This window comes from Aethalodelphis obliquidens, unplaced genomic scaffold, assembly GCF_003676395.1.
Source record: "Aethalodelphis obliquidens isolate GAN/ISIS:26980383/991018 unplaced genomic scaffold, ASM367639v1 scaffold7, whole genome shotgun sequence".
Classification (NCBI taxonomy): Eukaryota; Metazoa; Chordata; class Mammalia; order Artiodactyla; family Delphinidae; genus Aethalodelphis; species Aethalodelphis obliquidens.
Window position 1 is genome coordinate 21,363,418 of NW_020837951.1, and position 25,286 is coordinate 21,388,703.

The 25,286-nt window shown below is 39.4% G+C and overlaps 1 protein-coding gene across 11 annotated transcripts in view; it reads left to right on the forward strand.

Moving 5' to 3' along the window:
- SUSD1 (sushi domain containing 1) overlaps positions 1-25,286 on the forward strand; it is a 141,594-nt gene that overhangs the window by 51,927 nt on the left and 64,381 nt on the right. For all 11 annotated transcript variants that reach the window (XR_003432541.1, XR_003432542.1, XM_027105207.1 and 8 more), the window contains 2 exons: positions 6,684-6,793; positions 10,709-10,901. Coding sequence is in view for 9 of the 11 variants with exons in the window: in XM_027105207.1 (XP_026961008.1) it covers positions 6,684-6,793; positions 10,709-10,901 (303 nt within the window). In the remaining 2 variants the exon portion in view is untranslated. The remainder of the gene's footprint in view (positions 1-6,683; positions 6,794-10,708; positions 10,902-25,286) is intronic.

Genomic DNA, 25,286 nt, shown 5'->3' on the forward strand with positions numbered 1-25,286 from the left:
AACTGGGAACAAGGTATGTTTCTGCATTTACTCCATATCTACTCAAATTTTGTCTTTGCCGTTTCCTTATGCACTCTTGTGAGGCTCTGTCACTCCCGCCTCCCTATCCTGCACATTTGGCCGTCTGATTTCATTATTAGCGTTATGCTAGTTCTCTTTAAATGAATTGGGAAGTTTTCCATATTTTTTATACCTTGGAAAAGTTTATATCACTTTAGAATTATCCCCTTCCCTTAAAGTTGGACACATTGCTCTTAATATTATTTAAGTTTCACCCCTTTGGGAGATGATTCTTTGATAACTTTGTCAGTTTCTTTTATGTTTTTTGGGATCTGTTTATGTTTCTTACATTTTCTTGAGTCAATTTTTATAATTTGTACTTTCCTAAGAAACGTCCATTTCGCTGTGATTTTAAATGTATTGGCAGATATATTGGCAGAATGTCACATGGAATATTTGTTTACAACTCCTCTGGGGTTACAGATTATATAACCCCAGGTTATTTTGATTTGTAGTTTTGTGTTTCTCTCTTTTTAACACTTGATCTGCTTCGCTTGGGTTGTCTGTTTTATTACTGTTGTTTTCCCCAAAGAGTAATCTCTTGGGTTTTTAAATTGTTTTTCTTTCTCTGTCTTATTAATTTCTCCCCTTATTTTTTTTATTATTTCCTTCTCCCTAGTTCTCTTAACTTCATTATATTGTTCTATTACTAAATTCTTGAGTTGAATGCATAGTTCAACTTATTTCCATTATTTTCTGTTTGATAATAAAAGCCTTCAGTGCTTCTTTCTCCCTTCCAGATTTGAGCTTTGCCAGAATTCTTTAGGCATTTATACATGTTGTCTTTATCTTTACTTTCAAGACATGGTATAATTGCTATTCTGATTTTCCCTTGATCAAAGAATTATTTATGAGGGTGTTAATATATGTTCTCTTTATTTTTACTTTACTTTATTATATACTTGCTATTTTTTATTTATATATTTATTATTTTTTGGCTGCATTGGGTCTTTGTTGCTGCGTGTGGACTTTCTCTAGTTGTGGCGAGGAGGGGCTACTCTTCGTCGCAGTGTGCAGGCTTCTCATTGCGGTGGCTTCTCTTGTTGTGGAGCATGGGCTCTAGGCGCATAGGCTTCAGTAGTTGTGGCACATGGGCTCAGTAGTTGTGGCACACAGGGGCTTAGTTGCTCTGCAGCATGTGGGATCTTCCTGGACCAGGGCTTGAACCTGTGTCCCCGCATTGGCAGGCAGATTCTTAACCACTGCGCCACCAGGGAAGTCCCTACTTGCTAGTTTGATTTCCTCATTGATTGAAGGATTAATTATGTGTGTTATCAAGTGGTAGGTTTAAAATATTTTTAACATTTATACTTTGTTGTTGATTTCTAGTTTTTTGTTTTACATTTTAGTATTCTTTGTGGGGAATTTATCAACATTTTCTTGGGGCTTACTATTTGGCAAAGTTTTGTGGTAATAGGTAGAGTGTTTGCTTGTAAGGTAAGATCTAGTCTTAAATCAGCTGTAGTAGTAAGGTTTTTCAGGACTTCTGTTTTTGTTGTCGTTACTGTTCTTTGCTTACATGGATTGCCATTCTTCTCAGTTTCTCTTAGAAATTCTAATTGTTTTGTTTCACACATTTTGATGTTATGATATTTATGTTCGTGATTGATATCTTTTTTTTTTTTTTTTTTTTGCGGTACGCGGGCCTCTCACTGTTGCGGCCTCTCCCGTTGCGGAGCACAGGCTCCAGACGCACAGGCTCAGTGGCCATGACTCACGGGCCTAGCCGCTCCGCGGCACGTGGGATCTTCCCGGACCGGGACACGAACCCATGTCTCCTGCATCGGCAGGCGGACTCTCAACCACTGCACCACCAGGGAAGCCCCGTGATTGATATCTTAACTGTAGATTCTAACTTCCACTATTAAGAAGTGGCTCACTTTAGCCTATTTAATTTTTTTTTTTTTTGCCCCGATTTTCTTGATTTCTTTGTGCTCTATTTGCATGATATGCCTTTGCCCCCCTTTTGTTCTTCTTAAAAGCTTTCTGGATAACATTGCTATAGATGTACTCTAGGAGACAGCATATGTTGCAAACCTTTTTGAGAAAAATAGTAGTTAAGCAATTTACATTAGTGTTGTTTGTGATATGGTTTTCCTTTCTTCTGTCATCTTAATTTTTTCTCTTTTTTATGCTATGTTGTTATGTCCATTGTTTTCTCTTTTTGCTGCACGGATTTTCTTTTTTTTTTTTTTTGCGGTATGCAGGCCTCTCACTGTTGTGGCCTCTCCTGTTGCAGAGCACAGGCTCCAGACGCGCAGGCTCAGCGGCCATGGCTCACGGGCCTAGCCACTCTGTGGCATGTGGGATCTTCCCGGACCGGGGCATGAACCCGTGTCCCCTGCATCGGCAGGCGGACTCTCAACCAGTGCACCACCAGGGAAGCCCCAGATTTTCTTTTTTCAGTGATTCAGACAGTATAGATTTTGCTTTTATTCTGCATTACACATTAAAAAACAAAAATAAAAAAATCCTATTTGAATGTGTATTTCTCTTATTGCCTGTGTTGACTGAAATAATGTTAACTTCTCCCCCAGTAAGATAAGGAAGTTAGCATTCTTTACTTCCTTTTACTCCTTCCCCTTTTGCTTCCCTTATGTTATTGGTTTAATACAGCATTTTATTGCCAGCTTCTTATTTTTAATTATTTTTAACATGTACTACATCTTTAAAGGATTCAGTTTTATATTAATTTATAGCAATATTCATAAAAATTATTTTAATAGGTATATGTTTTAATAGTTTCAGTGTTTACTACCAGTTCTTTCACACCAAAGTATCTTTGTCTTTCTCTGTATTTTTATTTCTCTCTCTGCACAGTGATTTCTATCTTCTTACTGAGGAATGGGATACTTTCTGAGCCCAGGATTATCTGAGAATATCCTTTTGTTGTCTTCACAAGTGAATAGGAACTTGATTGAAGATAAAATTCTTGGGCCAAAACCTTTGTTGTCAGAATTCTGGTGGCATTTCACATTGGCTTTGGGAATTTAAAGTTTTGAAAGAGGAATTTGAAGGTGTGATTAAAAAAAAAAAATCCTATGTAGACAATCTGATTTTTCAGCCTGGATATCATAGAAGCTTTCTTTATGTGCAAAGTTCAAGATTTTAATCATTTACTCATGCACATGGTAAATGTTTATTGACCACTTACTATGTGTTGACATTGTTCTAGGCATCAGGAATTCAATAGTGAATGAGACAGGAGTCCTTTCTTTCATGAAATTTCAGTCATGGGTTATATACATGTTAATGTTTTTCACAAAGTTTTCCTAGTACCCTGTGAGGTTTTGGATCTTCAAATTTCAACCTATCTACACATTAGGAATATTTTCTTTCATTAAATCTCTGATTATTGTTTTTGTTTGTTTTTGCTCTTCAAATACTCCTATGTGCAATTCCTTGTCTGTCTGCATTGGTCTTCTATTTTCTGTTTTTTTTTTTATATCCGTGCCTTTTTCCTTTGCCTTCTGTGAGTATGTAGCAAGTTTGTTCTCTATATGCATTTATGCATATATGCATTGACAGTTCTTTTTTTTAAGATTAATTAATTAGTTAATTAATTTTTTGGCTGCGTTGGGTCTTCGTTGCTTCACGCAGGCTTTCTCTAGTTGCGGCGAGTGGGAGCTACTCTTTGTTGCGGTGCCTGGGCTTCTCATTGCGGTGGCTTCTCTTGTTGCGGAGCATGGGCTCTAGGTGCATGGGCTTCAGTAGTTGTGGCACGCGGGTTCAGTAGTTGTGGCTCACGGTCTTTAGACCACAGGCTTAGTAGTTGTGGCGCACGGGCTTAGTTGCTCCATGGCATGTGGGATCTTCCCGGACCAGGGCTTGAACCTGTGTCCCCTGCATTGGCAGGCGGATTCTTAACCACTGCGCCACCAGAGAAGTCCCTGCATTGACATTTCTGATGCACTTTAAATTCTGTTGTTGCACTTTCATTTCTTTTTGTCTATTCTAGTTCCCTTTTTATTTCTGCCTCTCTCAACCAGCTTCGTCTCTGCTGTCACATTCTCTTACATCTCATCCTTAATCTGTTTGAATCATCTTTAAAATTTTTTTACTGAAAGTACAGAACAGATGTTGCTGAATTTTACCATTATTTTGCTCACTATTTTTTTTCAACAGTGTTCATTCTTTGCCTTCTAGGCGCGATCTCCCTCTTCTTCTTTGTAAAATCATTTCATGGGCTTCCCCCCTCCCTTTCTATATTATTTATCCTTGGAAGATAAAAGTTTTATTTAGGTTTGATATTTCCCTCATAATAAAATGGATGGCATTCCCTTTGATCTTACTTTTTATTGGATGATATTGGTATGCTTATCTCAGATCTCATCTTGAAGGATTTACTGCTGGTTGGATGATCCAGTATCCTTTGGAGAGCAGCTGTGAGAAAACCTACTGCCCCAAGTTTTATTTCTGAGCACTTTGCTATCTTGAGTGGTGAAGCTGTAGCCCTTGGGCCAGCTCAGCATTGCCTGGCTTCATTATGATGCTATACCCTACAGAGGCAGGAAGGAACCAAGTCTCTCCTTTTGCCAACCCAGGTTGTCTGTCAGGTGGAACCTCCAGGTCCCTAGGCCTCCCCTTAGAAGTCCTTCCCTGTTACTGATCTCCATTGTGCTAAGGAAAGGCTATTATTATTAGAAGTAGAAATAGTGATAGCAGAGTATATAACCCTGGGTGCCTATCAGAATTGCCTGGTGAAGTAAAAAAAAAGCAAAAACCTCACAGATGTCCAAGCTTTGCTTTAGATCTGCCATGTCTGGGTGAGGCTGATGTGCATTTAGGATTGGGAACCCGCAGGCTAAATGGCTCCAGCTGGAGCAGTCCTGTGGCCTATCCTTGCTTCCAGCCCCTACCTCTATGGGCACCAGTCCTCCCCTATTCCTTTCTTTGAGATTTTGGAACCCTGCTCCTTTGCTTGGAAGGCATGTTGCTTAGAGCTCTCAGCATCTTTCTTTACCTAGTCTCTTCCACATTGTGCTAAGCAGAAATATCTTCATGTTTCTGCCTTATGGATGGCAGTCAATCCTTCTTTCCAACCCAGATGCAAATTTTGACCCATTTTCACTATTCGCAGTCACTTCTGTCAGGTTCGGAGGTGGGAAGTGGGAGCCAGATGCTTTTGTTTTCAGACTATAATGGCTATAAGTGGGAAAATCATATTGAGATGGGAACTCTGCAGACAATACTTCTGCTTTATGCTCTGTTTGTGTACAGACATAAACTATATGTGGTATTTCTCACATACATATATTTGGTATACCTCAAAATCATGTGCGTACATGGGGAAATTTTTGTTTCTGGTGTCCTTATGAAATCTTGAAAATGAAAGCTATGAAGATAACGGAGAGCACATTGTGATAGGTCTTCAAATTCTCTCTCATAACCATATCTTACCTTTTCCAGTTATAGCTAACCAAGAATATTTTCTCCCACGGCTAATTGCCTGGTGCTGCCTATGTCAGTGATATTTAAAATGTTGTGGACAGTTCCAATTTTGAGTAGAATAATTTATTGTTATCATTATTACTTCTTAGGTAGCAAAGACGCCCGTGGGAGAAATATAACTATCTTATAGTAATAAAAAGCTTCTCTCTGTAGACATTTAACTTTTTCTCATTTGTAGAAAATGCACAGACCTGTTTGTTAGGAAATTTGCTTTTCCTTGAAAATTAGCCATGGTACTACTAGACTCTCTGTGGGTTCTTTAATTCATTAGTAACAAATTTTTTCTTCTTCTTCTTCTTTTTTTTTCATTTCCTGTATTAAGGAAATAGAACATCAAAGGAATGAATTAGGCTGCAGGAGGCATGAAATGACTTTTTTTCTACATAGCAATGCAAATATATCAGCTCTCTGATTATTTCATTGCCTCATCTGAGTAGCTCTTGAAATACTGTCTGCTGTGAGAATAAACATCTTGCCTGGTCATCTACTTTCTGGTCATCTTCTAGGTTGGAAACACCTGCTCTGAGAGTTCTAATCCCTGACCTTTGACTTTTATTCAGCTTTTTCCTTATTCTCAGACTTTCTGGCTATTGATATACTTACCTTCATGACATTTTGCTTATGGACCATCCAAGTGATAGAATTAACTCTCTAAAAATCTCACAGCCTTGTTAGTTTACAACAGTTTTTTTGCGGTACGTGGGCCTCTCACTGCTGTGGCCTCTCCCGTTGCGGAGCACAGGCTCCGGATGCGCAGGCTCAGTGGCCATGGCTCACGGGCCCAGCTGCTCTGCACCACGTGGGATCTTCCCGGACCGGGGCATGAACCCGTGTCCCCTGCATTGGCAGGCGGACTCTCAACCACTGCGCCACCAGGGAAGCCCTACAACAGTTTTAAAATATGCATTATTTCATTTGATTCAACGGCCTATGATATAAGAAAAGCAGACCTGATTACTTGATTCCACAAATAAGGAAACTGAGGTTCAGAGGGGTTAGGTGACTTAGCTAAGGTCATGCAATTAAGAAGTTGTAGAGCTAGGACTTGAAGCCAGATTTGATGCCTCTGCTGTTAAACACTCTGTTGGCTCTCGGAGTTTCAGTTGTCCTTGGCCATGGTATGTTTTGCTAAGAAGATGTAACCTTTCCCTGTGTTCTCTCTTATCTTTTAGGTGATGATCTCTTAGAAGATGACAGGATTTTCAATATTTCAGTACTTAATGAAGCTTGTTTGAAATTGAACAGGCATTCTAGGAAAGTTGGATCAGAACGAATGTACCAAGTAAGAAGATCTCTTGTGCTATTCGTTAATGAATTGTGTCACTTAAAACTTTGGGTGCTCTCCAAGTGGGGATCCAGAGTATTTAAAAACACGAATGGAATGAACTTCTAGATTGTTTGATTTTTGTTTCTAGAGATGGATGTGAGATGGCTGCAAGTGAGGGACTAAATTGAAGGAAGACACTATTGGGTGATTTGCTCTCATTTTCTCTGCTATTTCACATGGCTTATATTTTATTTTGGTTCATTTATAGTTGCAGCTTATTTTGTCATCAAATTCACACTCGGATGTGGGTTTTTAAGAAACTTATTGCAGGGCTCTTGGTCCTCACTTAACTTGAATTTATAAACATCACAAATCTCAAGTACAATTATAAGTATATTCAGGCAGGAACTGAAATTTATTATTTTTGTATCATTTTTAGTGCCTAGCAAATCATCTGACAGAGAGTAGACTAAGTAAGTATTAAATTAGAATTAATTCATTAGCCATTTACCAAAAGAGTATCATGTATTAGGACCTGGAAGTTCTATTCGAACTAATATAAACATACAAGTAAACAGACAACTACAATATGGTGTAATGAGAGCTTTGATAAAAAGTAAATAAATGGAATAGGAGACTGTATGTATGTGTATATATGTCCGGGTACAATTTTTTTAAAAATATATTTATTTGGCTGCGCTGAGTCTTAGTTGCAGCATGCAGGATCTAGTTCCCTGACCAGGGATCAAACCTGGGCCCCCTGCATTGGGAGCGCAGAGTCTTAACCACTGGACCACCAGGGAAGTCCCCATGTCCAGGTATAATTTTTTTAACAAGAAGCAAAAACATTGCAGAGTCATAAACAGTAAGTAGGAATTAACCAGATAAAAGATGTTGGATGAGCTGAAGAAGGGCAGTGTGGACAAGTCGAGTAGCTTATTGGATAATTGAGAATGTGGCTTTCTTGGGGAACAGAGAAAGCAAGGGGGAGTAGGAGGAGATGAGGCAAAAATCTGAATAGTGATCATCCCTGTATCCCGTACTTTTAAACTTGGATCTTATTTTTTATGTCTATATGGAGGCAATGGAGAATTTTAAGCAGGTGAGTGAAATATTCAAATTTTAATATTGGAAAGAACACTGGACCTAGAAATATATTCAGGTACCCAAATAACTTAATATAAAACAAAGATGATTTTTCGAATGGGTACAGAAATAAATGGTTCTGGGACAACTGGTTAACTACTTGGTTAAGAAGATAAATGATTCTCACTTCATGTCCTACACTAAAATGATTAAAGAGTTCAACTGAAAAAAAATTGCTATTTTTTAATATGTTAGACGAAGGTTAATTTAAGTAACATGTGAAACACTCTTAACAAATCCATTGGAAGGAAGTGAACATTCAAAGGCAGCTTGCAAAAGAGAATATAGATACTGCCAAAACACACATGAATACACACATGAAAAGAATTTTTAAATCATGAGACACCATGATTTTTCTGTAAACCTGGAGAAAGTATTACTACACACAGCCGTGGGCCCTTAAATTGGCATGACTTTTCTGGAATAGTTATTTGTTAGGATCCATAAACTTCCACAAGTGTACTATAATTAATTATTCAAACATACACAGAAAGATTAAACTGTTCTCCGAAGCTTTATTTATAATAGGGGAAATTGGAAACAAGTGTCCATCAATAGGGATTTGGTTAAATAAATAATCATACATTTATTGGATAGAACACTATGCAGACATGAAATACCTTCTGCTTCCCACTGGACAACATTTGTTGCTGTGGACCAATATTCCCATTGAAATGATCTCTTTTTCTCCTGTTGGTCTGAGCCTTCTCAGTCTCTTTCACAAGTTAAATCTGATTACCCCCAAGGTTGTGCCTTCCCTGTTCTCTTGTCATTCTATACCCGTCTTTGGTTGTCTTACCCATTCTCTTGACCATCTCCATGCTGAAGACTCCTAAATCGATTTCTTTAGGGCTAATCTGCTCTCTAAGCTCTGGGCCCTGTACCCCCCAAAAGGCTCCTGTGCTCCCTTTAGCACTGTGTCTTCACATAGGTGACTCTCCTACCTGCAAAGCCCTTCCCTCCTTTACCTGGATAACTCCTACTCATCCTTCAGTGCTCAGCTCAGTCATCTCCCTGGTGGGAGGCCTTCACTGACCTCCTCCCCCAAACGCTGTCCCTGCTCTGAATTGTTTTTCCTACCCTTACTTTTCACATCCCCAACTCACCTGGTTAATGCTAATTTCTCTTTCGGTCCACAATTAAGATGAGGAAACCTTCCCTGATCCTCCAGCTTCAGGTACTCCTCCAGCTTCATGTATTATAACACTTATTCCCTGGGTATTTTATTTGCCTAGATACTTACCTGTGAGTTCCTTGAGGTTAGGACCTGTATCTTATTTACTATTGTATAACCAACACTGTATACTCTGGCTGGTAAATAATAGGCAGTCTGTCTATTTATAGAATGAATTAATGATAGAGAAAAACTTTCTAATATGTTTTTAAGTAAAAGGACTATATTATAAAATCTACAGAGAGTGTGATCCAAATTTCGTTAACTAGAAAGTAATTTTTCGTTTATAGACTGAACTACGTGTAGTTTAGGATGAGACTGACTTTGTATAGAAATGCAGCCTCCATAGTTGTGAGGTTTTTCTCCAGCAGAGGGCAGCAGTCTGAATGCAGAAGTGGTGAAGTCAAACATCTGGATTGGCCCAGGGCTTTGAGTTTTCAAGAATGGGTGAAATTGAGAACAAAGCGGCAAGTGTGTTGAGGGTATCAGGCAAAGAGAATGGTGGAAGTGATAGACAATGGTATCCAAGATAGGTGGGAAGATGAGGATGGGGGTGTTAAAATAGTGGTAGAAAATCTTGAGTGGCGAAATCTTGGGGGATATCCTGAGAGAGATCAGACTGAGTGGGAATGAGTGGTCCAGAAGAACAAGGGATTGTGAGATCTTGGAGCAGCTCAGAGGATGACAGTCAAGGATGTGGCAGTGGATGTGGGAAGCTGAAGCAGAGTGGGGGAACTTCACAGCACTGAACCCAAGCAACTCTGAGGCCAAGTTTTGATGGCTTACCTATAAGGACCTTTATGTTACCCAAGAGAATGCTAGGAATTGGGGGAGAGAGGAATCTCCCAAATGAGCCAGGGTCTTGGATGTCTGTGGAAGAATGACAGTGATGAGGAAGGGTAGAGAGTAGAATAGCCAATGACACAAGCATCAAAGGAAACACTAAAAACATGTACATCCAGCTAAAACACATTGATTGATCAAGGGATGATCATACTACTTATAGGACCTTCACATGTTTGTTTGTTTTTTCTCTTACAAATCCCTATATTATACATACATCTTGAGTTGGCAGTGGTTAGAGCACTATTGGGTTACCAGTGTGTGTGATGACTCTGTGGACCAAGAACTGTTTTCTAGAACTCTGATAGGAAGGCTCCAGTGAAGTACCATGACTCAGTTGCTTTGCATGCATAATTTGGGGTAGTCCTCATACAGTGTAAAAAGTCTGTTCCATGAGGCTTGTCTGTGGATTCCTTATGAATGAAAAAAAATGAAAAGAATTTTTCCCAGTAACTCCAGTACAGTCTCCTTCACCTGGGAAGGCTCAAGGGGTTACTTTAGAATAGCCTGACACTTTGTCCATCTGAGATGTAGTTATGCATTTTAAGCTTAGTCTTATAGCTGGTTGAGAGGGAGGTTGAATAGGGTACGTAGGGTAGCTTTGTAAAGTTCTTGTCCAGTTTAGCATGCTATTGTATTAAAAATAATTCTGTGTGGGTGAGGACAAGTAGAAGGAACCTTCCTGCTTTCTTTCCATTTTGCTTATAGTCTAGACATCTGCAAGCCAAATGAACTTAATGCATCACTTTCTTTTAATCTCACGACAGTTTAAAGTTCTAGGTCAAAGGCGGTATCTGAATAATTTTTATCACGCAACATCATTTAACTTCACAACGAGGGAACAAACTGCAGTGGTGTGTTTAGATCTGTATCCAGCAACTGAGTACACAGTGAATGTCACCCTCCTGGGATCTCCCGAGCAGCACTCAGTGCAAATAACAATGACAACCGCACCAGCAGGTGGGTGTAGATGTCTTTCTGTTTGGTATCTTAAGACAACAAGTTAAATATGTGTATTGAACTGTACAACATGGGGCAGCATAAAGAATGATAGTCTCAGAGTCAAGAGACCTGGGTTCTAGTTCTAACAAACTGCCAATGTTTTCTGGGGCACAGTGTCCCTGAATCTTACCACCTCTCCCCTTTCCCACTTGGGTTCAGGCTCAGAGACGGTACAGACCAGGAGTGGACTGCTTTACTCAGGAATTCCTAGGAGTGATGGATTGAGAATACTGTAAGGCTTCCTATCTCTCACTTCCAATTTAAGACAGCTGAACCCTAAGGGTAGTCATTATGGGCAACTAGAACTAACTTCCAGGAGATCAGAAATGTGAGCTGCAGTGTGTTGGACATGGGTAGGACAAGGAGGCCACCTGACAGCGCCGTACGAGCACATTAACCCGACACAGAGAACAGTGACCTAAAGCAGGTCAGGCTCCTTCTGTTGCTTGCAAGGAAGCCAAATAGAGGCGGCTGTGTCAACTCCACAGCCCTCCCTGGTGGGGAGGGATGCAGAAGTCTCTACCATTTCTTTTGTTCTTTCATCAGTTGGGTTGCTTTTTTAAAAAAAAATATTTATTTATTTATTTGGTTGTGCTGGGTCTTAGTTGTGGCTCACGGGCTCCTTAGTTGTGGCACGCGAACTCTTAGTTGCTGCATGCATGTGGGATCTAGCTCCCTGACCAGGAATGGAACGTGGGCCCCCTGCGTTGGGAACATGGCGTCTTAACCACTGTGCCACCAGGGAAGTCCCTCATCAGTTGGGTTTAATGGACAAATTTCTGGGCAACCATTGAAAGAACACAGTAGAATAAGATAGGTCTCGCTCCTACCTTCCTGAGGCCTTTATCCTGTTCACCGACTGATCTTTGTGGGTCAGTAGTGGGCACGTTGGTCTTTGTACTTGGAAGGCTCTGAAATGCAGTAGACACAAATGAGGGCCATGCAGCACCGGAGGCTGAAAATTCACTCTTTATTGGATTTTTCATCTCAGATTGTGCCTTGTATCAGCAGAGGTTGCACGATGAAGACCTACTGACAGCATAAACCTAGCCCCCACATACATTTCTGGCTACAGAATAATGCTCACAATTTGAATATGCATTTCCTCCAATTATTAAATCCTCAGAGAAATTAAAGTCTAAAAATAACACCCACCTCTCCCTGTAAATTAACGTGTAAAGGTTCACGTCCCAGGTTCACGTCCCAGGTTCTTTCCTCCCCAGTGCCTTCTCTGCCAAGCCTCCATTAGAGTGGCCTCCCTGAGACAGCGAGTGTGTTCTAACTGTTACATCCTATAAATCTTTTTTTTTGTAGTAGATGTTACTTCTTAGGTACCTCCAAAGTTGAATTAATCTTGTTCCAAGTTTCATTGTCCCATTTCTCAACATGAGTCCCAGAGATACAAAACTTAGAAAAGCAAAGTTATGTGATAGTTATACAACACTGTGAATGTACTAAACATCACTGAATTGTATACTTTAAAGTGGTTAATTTTATGTTGTGTGAATTTCATCTCCATTAAAAAAGAAAAGCCAATGGCTTAGATACGTTCTTCTTGCACCTGGGCCTCAGTTACCTTCTGAGTGATTCGTACGTGACGTACTGCAAGTAATATGTTTAGAACGGTTCCTAGTACATAATGATGATGACAATACCGGCTTTGTTTATTGAGCACGGAGGATGTCCAGGAATTTTTCAAAGCGCTATCCTTCGGTCAATCCAAACCTACCCAACCTTTTGAGGAAGGCATTATTTTATTCCCATTTTACAGATTAAGGATCATGAGGCACAGAGAAGTTAAGCAACTTGCCCAAGATCACACAGAGTGAGATGTACAACTGGGATTTGAATACAGGCATTCTGGCTCCAGGGCCCTCATTTTTAATCAGTACATCTACTGCTTTTTACTAAATATTTAGTGCTTAAAAAGAAAAAAAGGAAAATTTTGTTCCTAGAACCTAGTGCGTAAGTCAGTCTGGACCCACCTTGCTTTTTTCAACCTTGGACCATGAGCAAAAACTTCAAATGCCATGGATGTGTAAATGCATTCGTTTAATAAGTGTTCATTTCTTATCTACTGTGTGTCAGGCAGGTTCTGATAGCTGACAAGGTAGCAGCAATAAAACAGACTCAGCTGTCATGGGGTTGGAGTCAGGAGGTTGGAGAGGAGAGAGATAAACAAGTAAGGAAATATATGTTGGGTGGGGCTAAGTGGTAAGATGAAGAATAAAGCTTGGCCAAGGGAGTGTCAGTTGATGGTCAGGGAAGGCCTCTATTATAAAGAGACATGTAAGCACAGGTCTGAAGGAAGTGAGGGGGAACACCAAATGACAGGCATGTCCTTGGCGTGTTCTGGAAACATCAAGGGAGCCAGCGTGGCTGGAGCAGAGTGAGCTGGAGAAAGTGGTGGGAGATGAAGTCTTAGCTTCAGTATAACGAGGGGGGCATGGTGTCAAGTTCAGAAAGTGAGACTATTGTTACCTCCTCCTTTGCAATGTGGACCCGAGATTATCAGTAGTGCGTATAATCTAGCATGTGATGTGACGGCCTCTATAGGTTACTCTGCTGTCTGAAGTCCACCCCCTGTGAATTTCAACTTAATTTGGGAAATCTCTTCTCTTGAGGTTATTGGATTCAGTCTGACACCAGGCTTCCCATCTGTTGTCGGGGAAGGAAATCTACGCTTTTTGAAAATTTTGGAACTTTGCCAATGGTGGTTCCAGGTCTTTCTTGGTGTCTATCCCGAGTATTTAGAACCTTTTATTTTCATGTCTCCTTTGAGCCCTTTTTCTACCTACCCTCCACCATTGCTGAAGATCTTGATCTGTGCAGTGAAAGAGCCTCCTTTCTTTGTGAGCAGGACATCACATATTTATAGTAGGAAGCTCTTCAAGTGAAATGCACTGTCTTAAACAGAAATGGACTCACAGACATGGAAAACAAACTTATGGTTGCTGGGGGGGGTGGATAGCTGGGGGGCAGGGGGAGAGATAAATTAGGAGTTGGGGATTAACCTATACACACTACTGTATATAAGGTAGATAAACAACAAGGACCTACTGTATAGCACAGGGAACTGTACTCAATATCTTGTAATAACCTATAATGGGAAAGAATCTGAAAAAGAATAGATATATATGTAAAATTGCATACTTGAATCGTACACTTGAAACTAACACAACATTGTAAATTAATTATACCACAACAAAAAAAAAAGGAGGGAACATACCAAATGGGGAGAAAAGTACTTCAATAAGCTCACATTTAACTAAAAAAAAAAAAAAAAAGAAGTGCATTGTCTTGCCTGCCTGCCTCCTTCACACTCCCAGTTTCCTGCTGTTTTCTCGGAATTTCTCTATCCCCAGAAAGATCCTAAGTATTGCTTTAATTCTGAGTGGCGTGGCTTCCTATTATTGAATGCCTTGCTTCTGAGTCCTGCTTCCTGGTTAGGAGGTTTCCCTTGTCTTCCCTGGAGTATCACCCTCAGCTGATCCTTGAGCTGCTGTTGAGTTTCTGGAACCTGTGTTTTCACTGGTCTAATGAGGTCTGGGAAGTCCCCTAGTTTTAGTGGTTTTTCACCCAAGCCCCACCTTTCCTTAGAACTGAATTTCTGAGACTTGAACTGCCTGTGCTTCTTTGATGGGAACTGAAGCATTCTTTCCTGCCACCATTTCCTTTTCTGCATCGGGAGAGAGAATCCTCCAGTGTTCCAGGTCCTTCTAAGTATTCCTACTGCTCCGGCAGGCCAGCTGAGTAGTAAGCTTTCAACCTTCCATGCCAGCTGTTTCTGCTCCTCCTTCCTCCCCAGGCCTGGCTAATACCTTTTGCTCGGTCTTAGTACTTTCCTTCTCTGTATTTGCTTTTTGTTTTCATACTTACATTTTTGTTCTCCTAACATATTACTTTCGATTCTGCCTGTGAGGTCTCTATAGAGCAAGAATGGTGCCACGGTTCACCCAGTGTTCAGGTAAATTCTGCCAACCTTCCCTTTTGTTAGGAGGTATTTATTTTTATTCAGTTTAGCCTATAACCTCAGCCCTGATCAAGGGTCATGCTCTCTGGATCCTCCTTAACATTTCTCTGCTTTTCTGTTCCTTCTTTTCAAATTCTAAATCCTTGCATTTCCCAGGCAGGCTTCCTTATAGCCTGGGCTATACCCTCTGTTTCATCTTTAAGAACAATGCCACCTTGGAATTCATTTAATGATATGTGAAGAATTCTGCACTGATCCTTCTAGTATTTCTCTTTTTAAATATGTCCACATTTTCTGTAACTACATAGCACCACAACTCCAGTTATTAAAGAGTTCTCCATTAATGCCTACTCTGGGTTCCCTATTTAAAACTGTAAGAGGATCCTTTTTGATAGAATAATACCTGACTCTGGGTACCCTTTTAGGGGAGTCATTTTAGTTTGTTCTCCAAAATAGTCCCTTTATTCTTCTCTTTGATGATTTTCAGCCATTTCCCTGACCTAGTAAATATTTCTGCTTTTCTAATCTCTTTAGAGCAGTTTTGTTTAGATATAGCTCCTTTTCCTTGTCATAGATTTCTAGCTGGGCTAATATGATTTCAAATTTTCTTCTCCTCCTTGGTGTGCTTTCCTTCACTTTATTCCATTCTCTCCTAATCTTGTCCCATTTGCAAGATCAAAACCTGTTTTGTAAACTGATTTCATTCCTTTTTCAGAGGTTGGGCAGATCTCATCTTTAGAAACAGAGGGTTCTAGGCGTACACGTTTTATGACTCCTTCCCAGCACTTGAGTTGGTAAAGTCGCACTGGATTTTATCCTCTCCACCCAAGAAGAATCCCTGGTGTAGAATCCCCAGTCTGGGGCTCTGTAAAACAATCCAGAGCAATTTGAGAGCCTGTGGTGTTGGGGTGACTCCTGAGCCTATAGACAAACCGTGGATTCAGTCTTTTCTCAGATCTCTTTCTTCTGAACAAGATAAAGAAGGACAGAATTTTGGGCAGCTAATCTCCTGTTGTCTGCTAATGTCAGGCTCCCCCAAATGCTTTCTGAAATCTATCAAAATCTTCCACTAATGCTCTCTTTGTGCTTCTCAAACTTTAGCAAACAAAGAATCAGCTGGAGAGCTTATTAAAGCGCAGGTCCTTGGGCTCCATGCTAGAGGTTCAGATTCAGCAGGCCTGGAGTGGAGACCCCAAATTTTCATTTCTAGCAAGTGCCAGGCCTTGCTGACGCTGCCAGTCCATATTTTGAGCAGCACTGCTCTAACCACATAGACCTCAGCTACTTCTCGGCAATTTAAAGCCCTCACTTGAAAGAAAAGACCCGATAAAGAGAAAGACAAAAAAAAAAAAAAAAAAAGTGATAACCAAAATAATTCAAAGGGCTCATGCCTAAGAAACCTATGTGTTTTGTCTGATTTGTGAAGTTTTCCTGGTAATCGAATATCTGACTCATCTATTCTTGCAGTTCCAGCTATAGAGACCGAGAGCCTCCATCTTCCCTGATGGTGCTTTGCTCCCCTGTGGCGGCTCCTCTCTTTATATAAACTCAGAGTCCCAGTCAGTGTATTCACATGTTGCGGGGGGGAGAGACTGAATCTTACCCCTCCTTCCTACAGACTGACAAATAAGAAGTGAAGTATCAACTTTATTGCCTGAGCAAGTTCCCAGGAGCTACCCCCAACACAGTTTCTAGTACTAAAAGTTACATTGGAGAATGAGGCTTAGAAATGGCCAAATGGGGTTTTCTACTGCCTCTCCCCCTGGAAGTATGGGCAGTTGGATCTGCATGGGGACCTTGCCTGGTTTACCCACCCAGTCTTAGGCTGAAGATCTGAGGAGAGGGAGTGGGCAAAGACAGGTTACTTACTCCTGGAGACTGGAGGTACACATGCCCCTTGTGCCTAAGCACAGGCAGGCCCCAGAGAGCAAAAATCTGCATCTGTTTTGGGCAGTGACCTGTAATATATGAACTCCACCCACTAGGAAATGTGACCCAAGGAATAGTAGTCTCCTTCTTACCTGTCAGATTACATATTTACTGTTCGTTCCTTGAGGATTAGTGAGTAGGGAGTGGAGAGAGGCCAAAATTGTCCTTTCCTTTATAAAAATGAGAAGACAGGTAAATAGCAGCCTTGAACACACATGACCTCTGTAATGTTAGAGGGTTGATCAGGAAAGGTCCATTCTAGTTCTAGGAGTCTATGTTAGGAAAGCAATTTTAAGTTTCTTCAAATTCATTTATTTCAACATCCAAATTTCTTGACTGATTTATTTACCATCATTATTTCATTTATCTATTCTACTTTGTGTTTTTATTGATATATACAAGTTATTCATATAGTAAGAGTTTACTATTTGTGTCAAATAGTTCTCCTGTTTTATAATTTCTTTTAATTCTCTTTATGGTGTTTTTGACATGTAAAGTTTTTAGATTTCTAAACAGTCCAATCTATTGATATTTTCCTTTGTGATATTACATTAATTTTTTTTTTTTTTTTTTTTTTGCGGTACGCGGGCCTCTCACTGTTGTGGCCTCTCCCGTTGCGGAGCACAGGCTCCAGACGCACAGGCTCAGCGGCCATGGTTCACGGGCCCAGCCGCTCCGCAGCACGTGGGATCTTCCCAGACCGGGGCATGAACCCGTGTCCCCTGCATCAGCAGGCGGACTCTCAAACACTGCGCCACCAGGGAAGCCCTAGAATTTTTGTAAACAAAATTTTAAATTTATATCCTATCTTTTTTCTAGGAAGGACTTTAAGTGACCTGCATAGGTATATAAAATAAAAGAAAATAAGTTAAATAGGTAACCTAAAGAAGAATGAAAACAAAGTCAGGGACATAAAAAAAGGTGTCAGATAAGGCTAAGAATAGTTCATATCCTTATAACCTATTTACCTGTTCATTAGTGGCTCACGCGTTTAGGTTTAAGTTTTCAGCCCATCCAGTCAGAAAGGGAGCCATTACATTATCCATAAGGTTACAACAAAGCAGTGTTTTTTGGGAGAAGTACAATTATTTTCAACACCACGATCAGATAGGAATTTCTGATTCTGGGGGGTTTCGTAAATAGTTCCATGTATGAGCAGCATTTTATGAGGATTTTATGATGCTGTTTCTTACATCATCCCTCAACATGGCTCATTATATTTGAGGAAAGCACAATGCATTGTGGGGTGGACAAGGAAAGACTCCTTAGAAATGCCTGTGCTCTGCTGACCTGGCTTGATTCAGGGGTAGGATTAGTTTATTTTAGATTATTTGAAGGAATGACTGGAGTCCATGTTTTTCAGACAATGTTTCCTAAATATTGTTTCTCTCAACTCAGATTTGATAAATGATGGGGCCATTGTGCTTCAGACAATCCTCCTTCATCTGTACCAAGGGAGCAGTTGGTCTGTGTTGCCAGTTGAATAACAAGAATCTGTGCCTGAAAAGAAGGCTGGCCACCTCGGTTAGAAGGCGGAGCCGAGCCTAGGGAGCTGAGCTAAGGGAATTGTATGAATCTGCTTCTCCATGGTTGAATCCCAGTTCCTCTCCATATAATGTGACCACATACTTTTAGCTTGAAAATCTCATGGTAGTTGTAACTAGATACCAAATTTGTCTTAAGAAAAATTTCAACAAAATAACAGTCGAACTCCCAACTTTAAACTATGTTATATCCTTCTAAGACAAACTGAAATGTACATCAAGGACAACTAACTAAAGGATAATAAAATGATACCCCTATTTATAGAGCTATAGAGGTGGTATAAAAATAGTAACTTTGCTTTCAAAATAGTTGACTTGTAGCCATTCTTTCCAACAATAGTTACCCTGCAAAACCAACTGTCTATTTAGGCTGCTCCTAATTAGAGGTTTTAAAACCATATCATTTATGATCAAGAGAATACTGGTTTTTCTGTTCTCTTTAGCAGAGGACTGCATGCATTTAGTTACTTCTAAAATAGTGTTGGTAAATTTAAAAAAATCTAAAGAAGGGACAGACCACTTTTTTCCTCTATTCCCTGGTAGAACGCCTAACCGATGAGGTGGCTTATGATGGCAGGTTTTCTAACAGCATGCGTAATTTGAGATCTACAGGGACTTTATAAAACTTTCCCCATAACTGATTCCTGTTCACAGAATCGAAGTCCAAACAAAAGATAATAAAGACTAAACATTTTAACATTGTTTCTGATATTTTCTCACAAAATGATAAATATTGTAATGGTATTCTGTAGTGGAAAAGTCATGTCTGAAGGCAGCCTGCTTCTCTTATAAACCATCAGCCTGAGGAACTCACAGTTGCAGTTGGCCAAGCCAGGAATTGGCATATATTTTGTATGGAATATCCAATCATCTGTAACACGCCAAAACTGCGGAGAGTAAACGGTTGTTCTTTATAAGATAATGACATTGTAAGATCCAGCTAGGTAGAACCATACCCATGGGATATATAAAGATGAATAAGTTATTTGGAATTGAAGCCCATCACTAAATGGGTTTTAAATGGCTCTAGAAGCAATGGGTTCATGTCATTCTTTTCAGGGCCACGATATTCTAATCATGTGTACAGACAAAGAGGCTCCAAGACTATCTTCTCGGCTGAAATCAAAGACCGCTTGCTTCTTAGTCTACTCTATCCAGTAATACAATGCGAAGGAAAGCTAACTACAAGATGTTCTTTTTTATTTCATTTCCTTGTGACTTTTTAATTTGATATAATTTCTTTTTTTAAAAAATTTTTTATTGGGGTATAGTTGTTGTACAATGTTGTGTTAGTTTCTACTGTACAACGAAGTGGAGTTCCCTGTGCTATACAGCAGGTTCTTATTAGTGATCTATTTTATACATATTAGTGTATATATGTCAATCCCACTCTCCCAATTCACCCCACCCCCACCCCCACCCTGCTTTCCCCCCTTGGGTCCATACGTTTGTTCTCTACATCTGTGTCTCTACTTCTGCCTTGCAAACCAGTTCATCTGTACCATTTTTCTAGATTCCACATATAGGTGTTAATATACGATATTTGTTTTTCTCTTTCTGACTTACTTCACTCTGTGTGACAGTCTCTAGGTCCATCCATGTCTCTAAAAATGACCCCATTTCATTCCTTTTTATGGCTGAGTAATATTCCATTGTATATATGTACCACATCTTCTTTATCCATTCGTCTGTCAATGGACATTTAGGTTGCTTCCATGACCTAGCTATTGTAAATAGTGCTGCAGTGAATATTGGGGTGCACGTGTCTTTTTGAATTATGGTTTTCTCAGGGTATATGCCCAGTAGTGGGATTGCTGGGTCATATGGTAATTCTATTTTTAGTTTTTTAAGGAAAAACTTAAATATTTTTAAGGAAAAACTTAAATATTTTTCTCCATACTGTTCTCCATAGTGGCTGTATCAATTTACATTCCCACCAACAGTGCAAGAGGGTTCCCTCTTCTCCGCACCCTCTCCAGAATTTATTGTTTGTAGATTTTCTGATGATGCCCATTCTAACCAGTGTGAGGTGACACCTCATTGTGGTTTTGATTTGCATTTCTCTAATAATTAGTGATGTTGAGTAGCTTTTCATGTGCCTCTTGGCCATCTGTATGTCTTCTTTGGAGAAATGTCTATTTAGGTCTTCTGCCCAGTTTTTGATTGGATTGTTTGTTTTTTTGATATTGAACTGCATGAGCTGATAATATATTTTGGAGATTAATCCTTTGTCCGTTGATTCGTTTGCAAATATTTTCTCCCATTCTGAGGGTTGGCTTTTCGTCTTGTTTATAGTTTCCTTTGCTGTGCAAAAGCTTTTAAGTTTCATTAGGTCCCATTTGTTTATTTTTGGTTTTATTTCCATTACTCTAGGAGGTGGGTCAAAAAAGATCTTGCTGTGATTTATGTCAAAGAGTGTTCTTCCTCTGTTTTCCTCTAAGAGTTTTAGAGTGTCCGATCTTACATTTAGGTCTTTAACGCATTTTGAGTTTATTTTTATGTATGGTGTTAGGGAGTGTTCTAATTTCATTCTTTTACATGTAGCTGTCCAGTTTTCCCAGCACCACTTATTGAAGAGACTGTCTTTTCTCCATTGTATATCCTTGCCTCCTTTGTCATAGATTAGGTGACCATAGGTGTGTGGGTTTATCTCTGGACTTTCTATCCTGTTCCATTGATCTATATGTCTGTTTTTGTGCCAGTACCATACTGTCTTGATTACTGTAGCTTTGTAGTATAGTCTGAAGTCAGGGAGTCTGATTCCTCTAGCTCCTTTTTTTTTTTTCTCAAGATGGGCTATTCGGGGTCTTTTGTGTCTCCATACAAATTGTAAAGTTTTTTGTTCTGGTTCTGTGAAAAATGCCATTGGTAGCTTGATAGGGATTGTGTTGAATCTGTAGACTGCTTTGGGTAGTATAGTCATTTTCACAGTGTTGATTCTTCCAATCCAAGAACATGGTATATCTCTCCATCTGTTTGTATTGTCTTTAATTTCTTTCATCAGTGTCTTATAGTTTTCTGCATACAGGTCTTTTGTCTCCTTAGGGAGGTTTATTCCTAGGTATTTTATTCTTTTTGTTGCAATGGTAAATGGGAGTGTTTCCTTAATTTCTCTTTCAGATTTTTCATCGTTAGTGTATAGGAATGCAAGAGATTTCTGTGCCTTAATTTTGTATCCTGTTACTTTACCAAATTCATTGATTAGCTCTAGTAGTTTTCTGGTAACATGTTTAGGATTCTCTATGTTTAGTATTATGTCATCTGCAAACAGTGACAGTTTTACTTCATCTTTTCCAATTTGGAGTCCTTTTATTTCTTTTTCTTCTCTGATTGCTGTGGCTAAAACTTTCAAAACTATGTTGAATAATAGCGGTGAGATTAGGCAACCTTGTCTTCATCCTGATCTTAGAGGAAGTGTTTCAGTTTTTCATCATTGAGAATGATGTTGGCTGTGGGTTTGTCATATATGGCCTTTATTATGTTGAGGTAGGTTCCCTTATGCCCACTTTCTGGAGAGTTTTTATCATAAATGGGTGTTGAATTTTGTCAAAAGCTTTTTCTGCATCTATTGAGATTATTATATAGTTTTTATCCTTCAGTTTGTTAATGTGGTTTATCACATTGATTGATTTGCATATATTGAAGAATCCTTGCATTCCTGGGATAAACCCCACTTGATCATGATGTATGATCCTTTTAATGTGCTGTTGGATTCTGTTTGCTAGTATTTCGTTGAGGATTTTTGCATCTATGTTCATCAGCGATGTTGGTCTGTAGTTTTATTTTTTTGTGACATCTTTGTTTGGTTTTGGTATCAGGGTGATGGTGGCCTCGTAGAATGTGTTTGGGAGTGTTCCTCCATCTGCTATATTTCAGAAGAGTTTGAGAAATATAGGTGTTAGCTCTTCTCTAAATGTTTGATAGAATTCACCTGTGAAGCCATCTGGTCCTGGGCTTTTGTTTGTTGGAAGATTTTAAATCACAGTTTCAATTTCAGTGCTTGTGATTGGTCTGTTCCTATTGTCTATTTCTTCCTGGTTCTGTCTTGGAAGGTTGTACTTTTCTAAGAATTTGTCAATGTCTTCCAGATTGTCCATTTTATTGGCATAGGGTTAATTGTAGTAGTCTCTCATGATCCTTTGTATTTCTGTAGTGTCAGTTGTTACTTCTCCTTTTTCATTTCTAATTCTGTTGATTTGAGTCTTCTCCCTTTTTTTCGTGATGAGTCTGGCTAATGGTTTATCAATTTTGTTTATCTTCTCAAAGAACTTGCTTTTAGTTTTATTGATCTTTGGTATTGTTTCATTCATTTCTTTTTCATTTATTTCTGGTCTGATCTTTATAATTTCTCTCCTTCTGCTAACTTGGGTTTTTTTTTTCTTGTTGTTCTTCTTCTTCTTTCTATAATTGCTTTAGATGTAAGTTTATGTTGTTTATTTGAGATTTCTCTTGTTTCTTGAGGTAGGATTGTGGGTCGTCGTGTTTTCACTGTCATTTGTTTCTAGGTATTTTTTTATTTCCTCTTTGATTTCTTCAGTGATCTCTTGGTTATTGAGTAGCGTATTGTTTAGCCTCCATGTGTTTGTATTTTTTGCAGCTTTTTTCATGTAATTGATATCTAGTCTCATGGCGTTGTGGGTGGAAAAGATACTTGATACAATTTCAATTTTTGTAAATTTAACAAGGCTTGATTTGTGACCCAAGATATGATCTATCCTGAAGAATGTTCCATGAGCACTTGAGAAGAAAGTGTATTCTGTTGTTTTTAGATGGAATGTCCAAAAATATCAATTAAGTCTATCTGGTCTACTGTGTCTTTTAAAGCTTGTGTTTCCTTATTTATTTTCATTTTGGGTGCTCTGTCCATTGGTGAAAGTGGCGTGTTATAAAGTCCCCTAATATTATTTTGTTACTGTTGATTTCCCCTTTTATGGCCGTTAGCATTTGCCTTATGTATCGAGGTGCTCCTATGTTGGGTGCATAAATATTTACCATTGTTATATTGTCTTCTTGGATTGATCCCTTGATCATTATGTAGTGTCCTTCTCTGTCTCTTGTAATAGTCTTTATTTTAAAGTCCATTGTGTCTGATATGAGTATTGCTACTCCAGCTTTCTTCTGATTTCCATTTGCATGGAATATCATTTTCCATCCCCTCACTTTCAGTCTGTGTGTGTCCCTAGGTCTGAAGTGGGTCTCTTGTAGACAACATATATACAGGTCTTGTTCTACTATCCATTTAGCCAGTCTGTGTCTTTTGGTTGCAGCATTTAATCCATTTACATTTAAGGTAATTATTGATATGTATGTTCCTACCTACATTTTCTTAATTGTTCTGGGTTTGTTATTGTAGGTCTTTTCCTTCTCTTGTGTTTCCTGCCTAGAGAAGTTCCTTTAGCGTTTGGTGGTGCTGAATTCTCTTAACTTTTGCTTGTCTGTAAAGGTTTTAATTTCTCTGTCAAATGTGAATGAGATCCTTGCTGGGTAGAGTAATCTTGGTTGTAGGTTTTTCCCTTTCATCACTTTAAATATGTCCTGCCACTTCCTTCTGGCTTACAGAATTCCTGCTGAAAGATCACCTGTTAACATTATGGGGTTTTCCTTGTATATAATTTGTTGCTTTTCCCTTGCTGCTTTTAATATTTTTTCTTTGAATTTAATTTTTGATACTTTGATAAATTTGTGTCTTTGTGTGCTTTTCCTTGGATTTATCCTGTATGGGACTTTCTGCGCTTCCTGGACTTGATTGACTATTTCCTTTCCCATGTTAGGGAAGTTTTCAACTACAGTCTCTTCAAATATTTTCTCAGACCCTTTCTTTTTCTCTTTTTCTTCTTGGACCCCTATAATTTGAATGTTGGTCTGTTTAATGTTGTCCCAGAGGTCTCTGAGACTGTTCCTCAATTCTTTTCATTCTTTTTTCTTTATTCTGCTCTGCAGCATTTTTTTCCCACTATTTTATCTTCCAGGTCACTTATCCATTCTTCTGCCTCAGTTATTCTGCTATTCATTCCTTCTAGAGTATTTTTAATTTCATTTATTGTGTTGTTCATCATTGTTTGCTTGCTCTTTAGTTCTTCTAGGCCCTTTTTAAACGTTTCTTGTATTTTCTCCATTCTGTTTCCAAGATTTTGGATCATCTTTACTATCATTACTCTAAATTCTTTTTCAGGTAGACTGCCTATTTCCTCTTCATTTGTTTGGTCTGGTTGGTTTTTACCTTGCTCCTTCATCAGCTGCATATTTCTCTGTTTTCTCATTTTGTTTAACCTACTGTGTTTGGGTTCTCCTTTTTGCAGGCTGCAGGTTCGCAGTTCCCGTTATTTTTGTTGTCTGCCCCCAGTGGGTGAGGGTGGTTCAGTTGCTTGTGCAGGCTTCCTGGTGGAGGGGGCTGGTGCCTGTGTTCTGTTGGGTGGGGTTGGATCTTGTCCTTCTGGTGGGCAGGGCTGCCTCTGGTGGTGTGTTTTGGAATGTCTGTGAACCCAGTATGACTTTAGGCAGCCTATCTGCTAATGGGTGGGGTTGTGTTCCTGTCTTACTAGTTGTTTGGCATGGGATATCCAGCACTGGAGCTTGCTGGCCTTTGGGTGGGGCTGGGTCTTAGTGCTGAGATGAAGATCTCTGGGAGAGCTCTCTCTGATTGATAGTACGTGGGGCCGGGAGGTTTCTTGTGGTCCAATATCCTGGACTCAGCCCTCCCACCTCGGAGGCTCAGGACTGATACCTGGCCGGAACACCAAGACCTGCCAGCCCCATGGCTCAGAAGAAAAGGAAGAAAAAAACAAACAAACAGACAGAACTCTAGGACAAATGGTAAAAGCAAAGCTATACAGACAAAATCACACAAAGAAGCATACACACTCAGAAAAAGAGAAAAAGGATTAAAAAAAAATATAT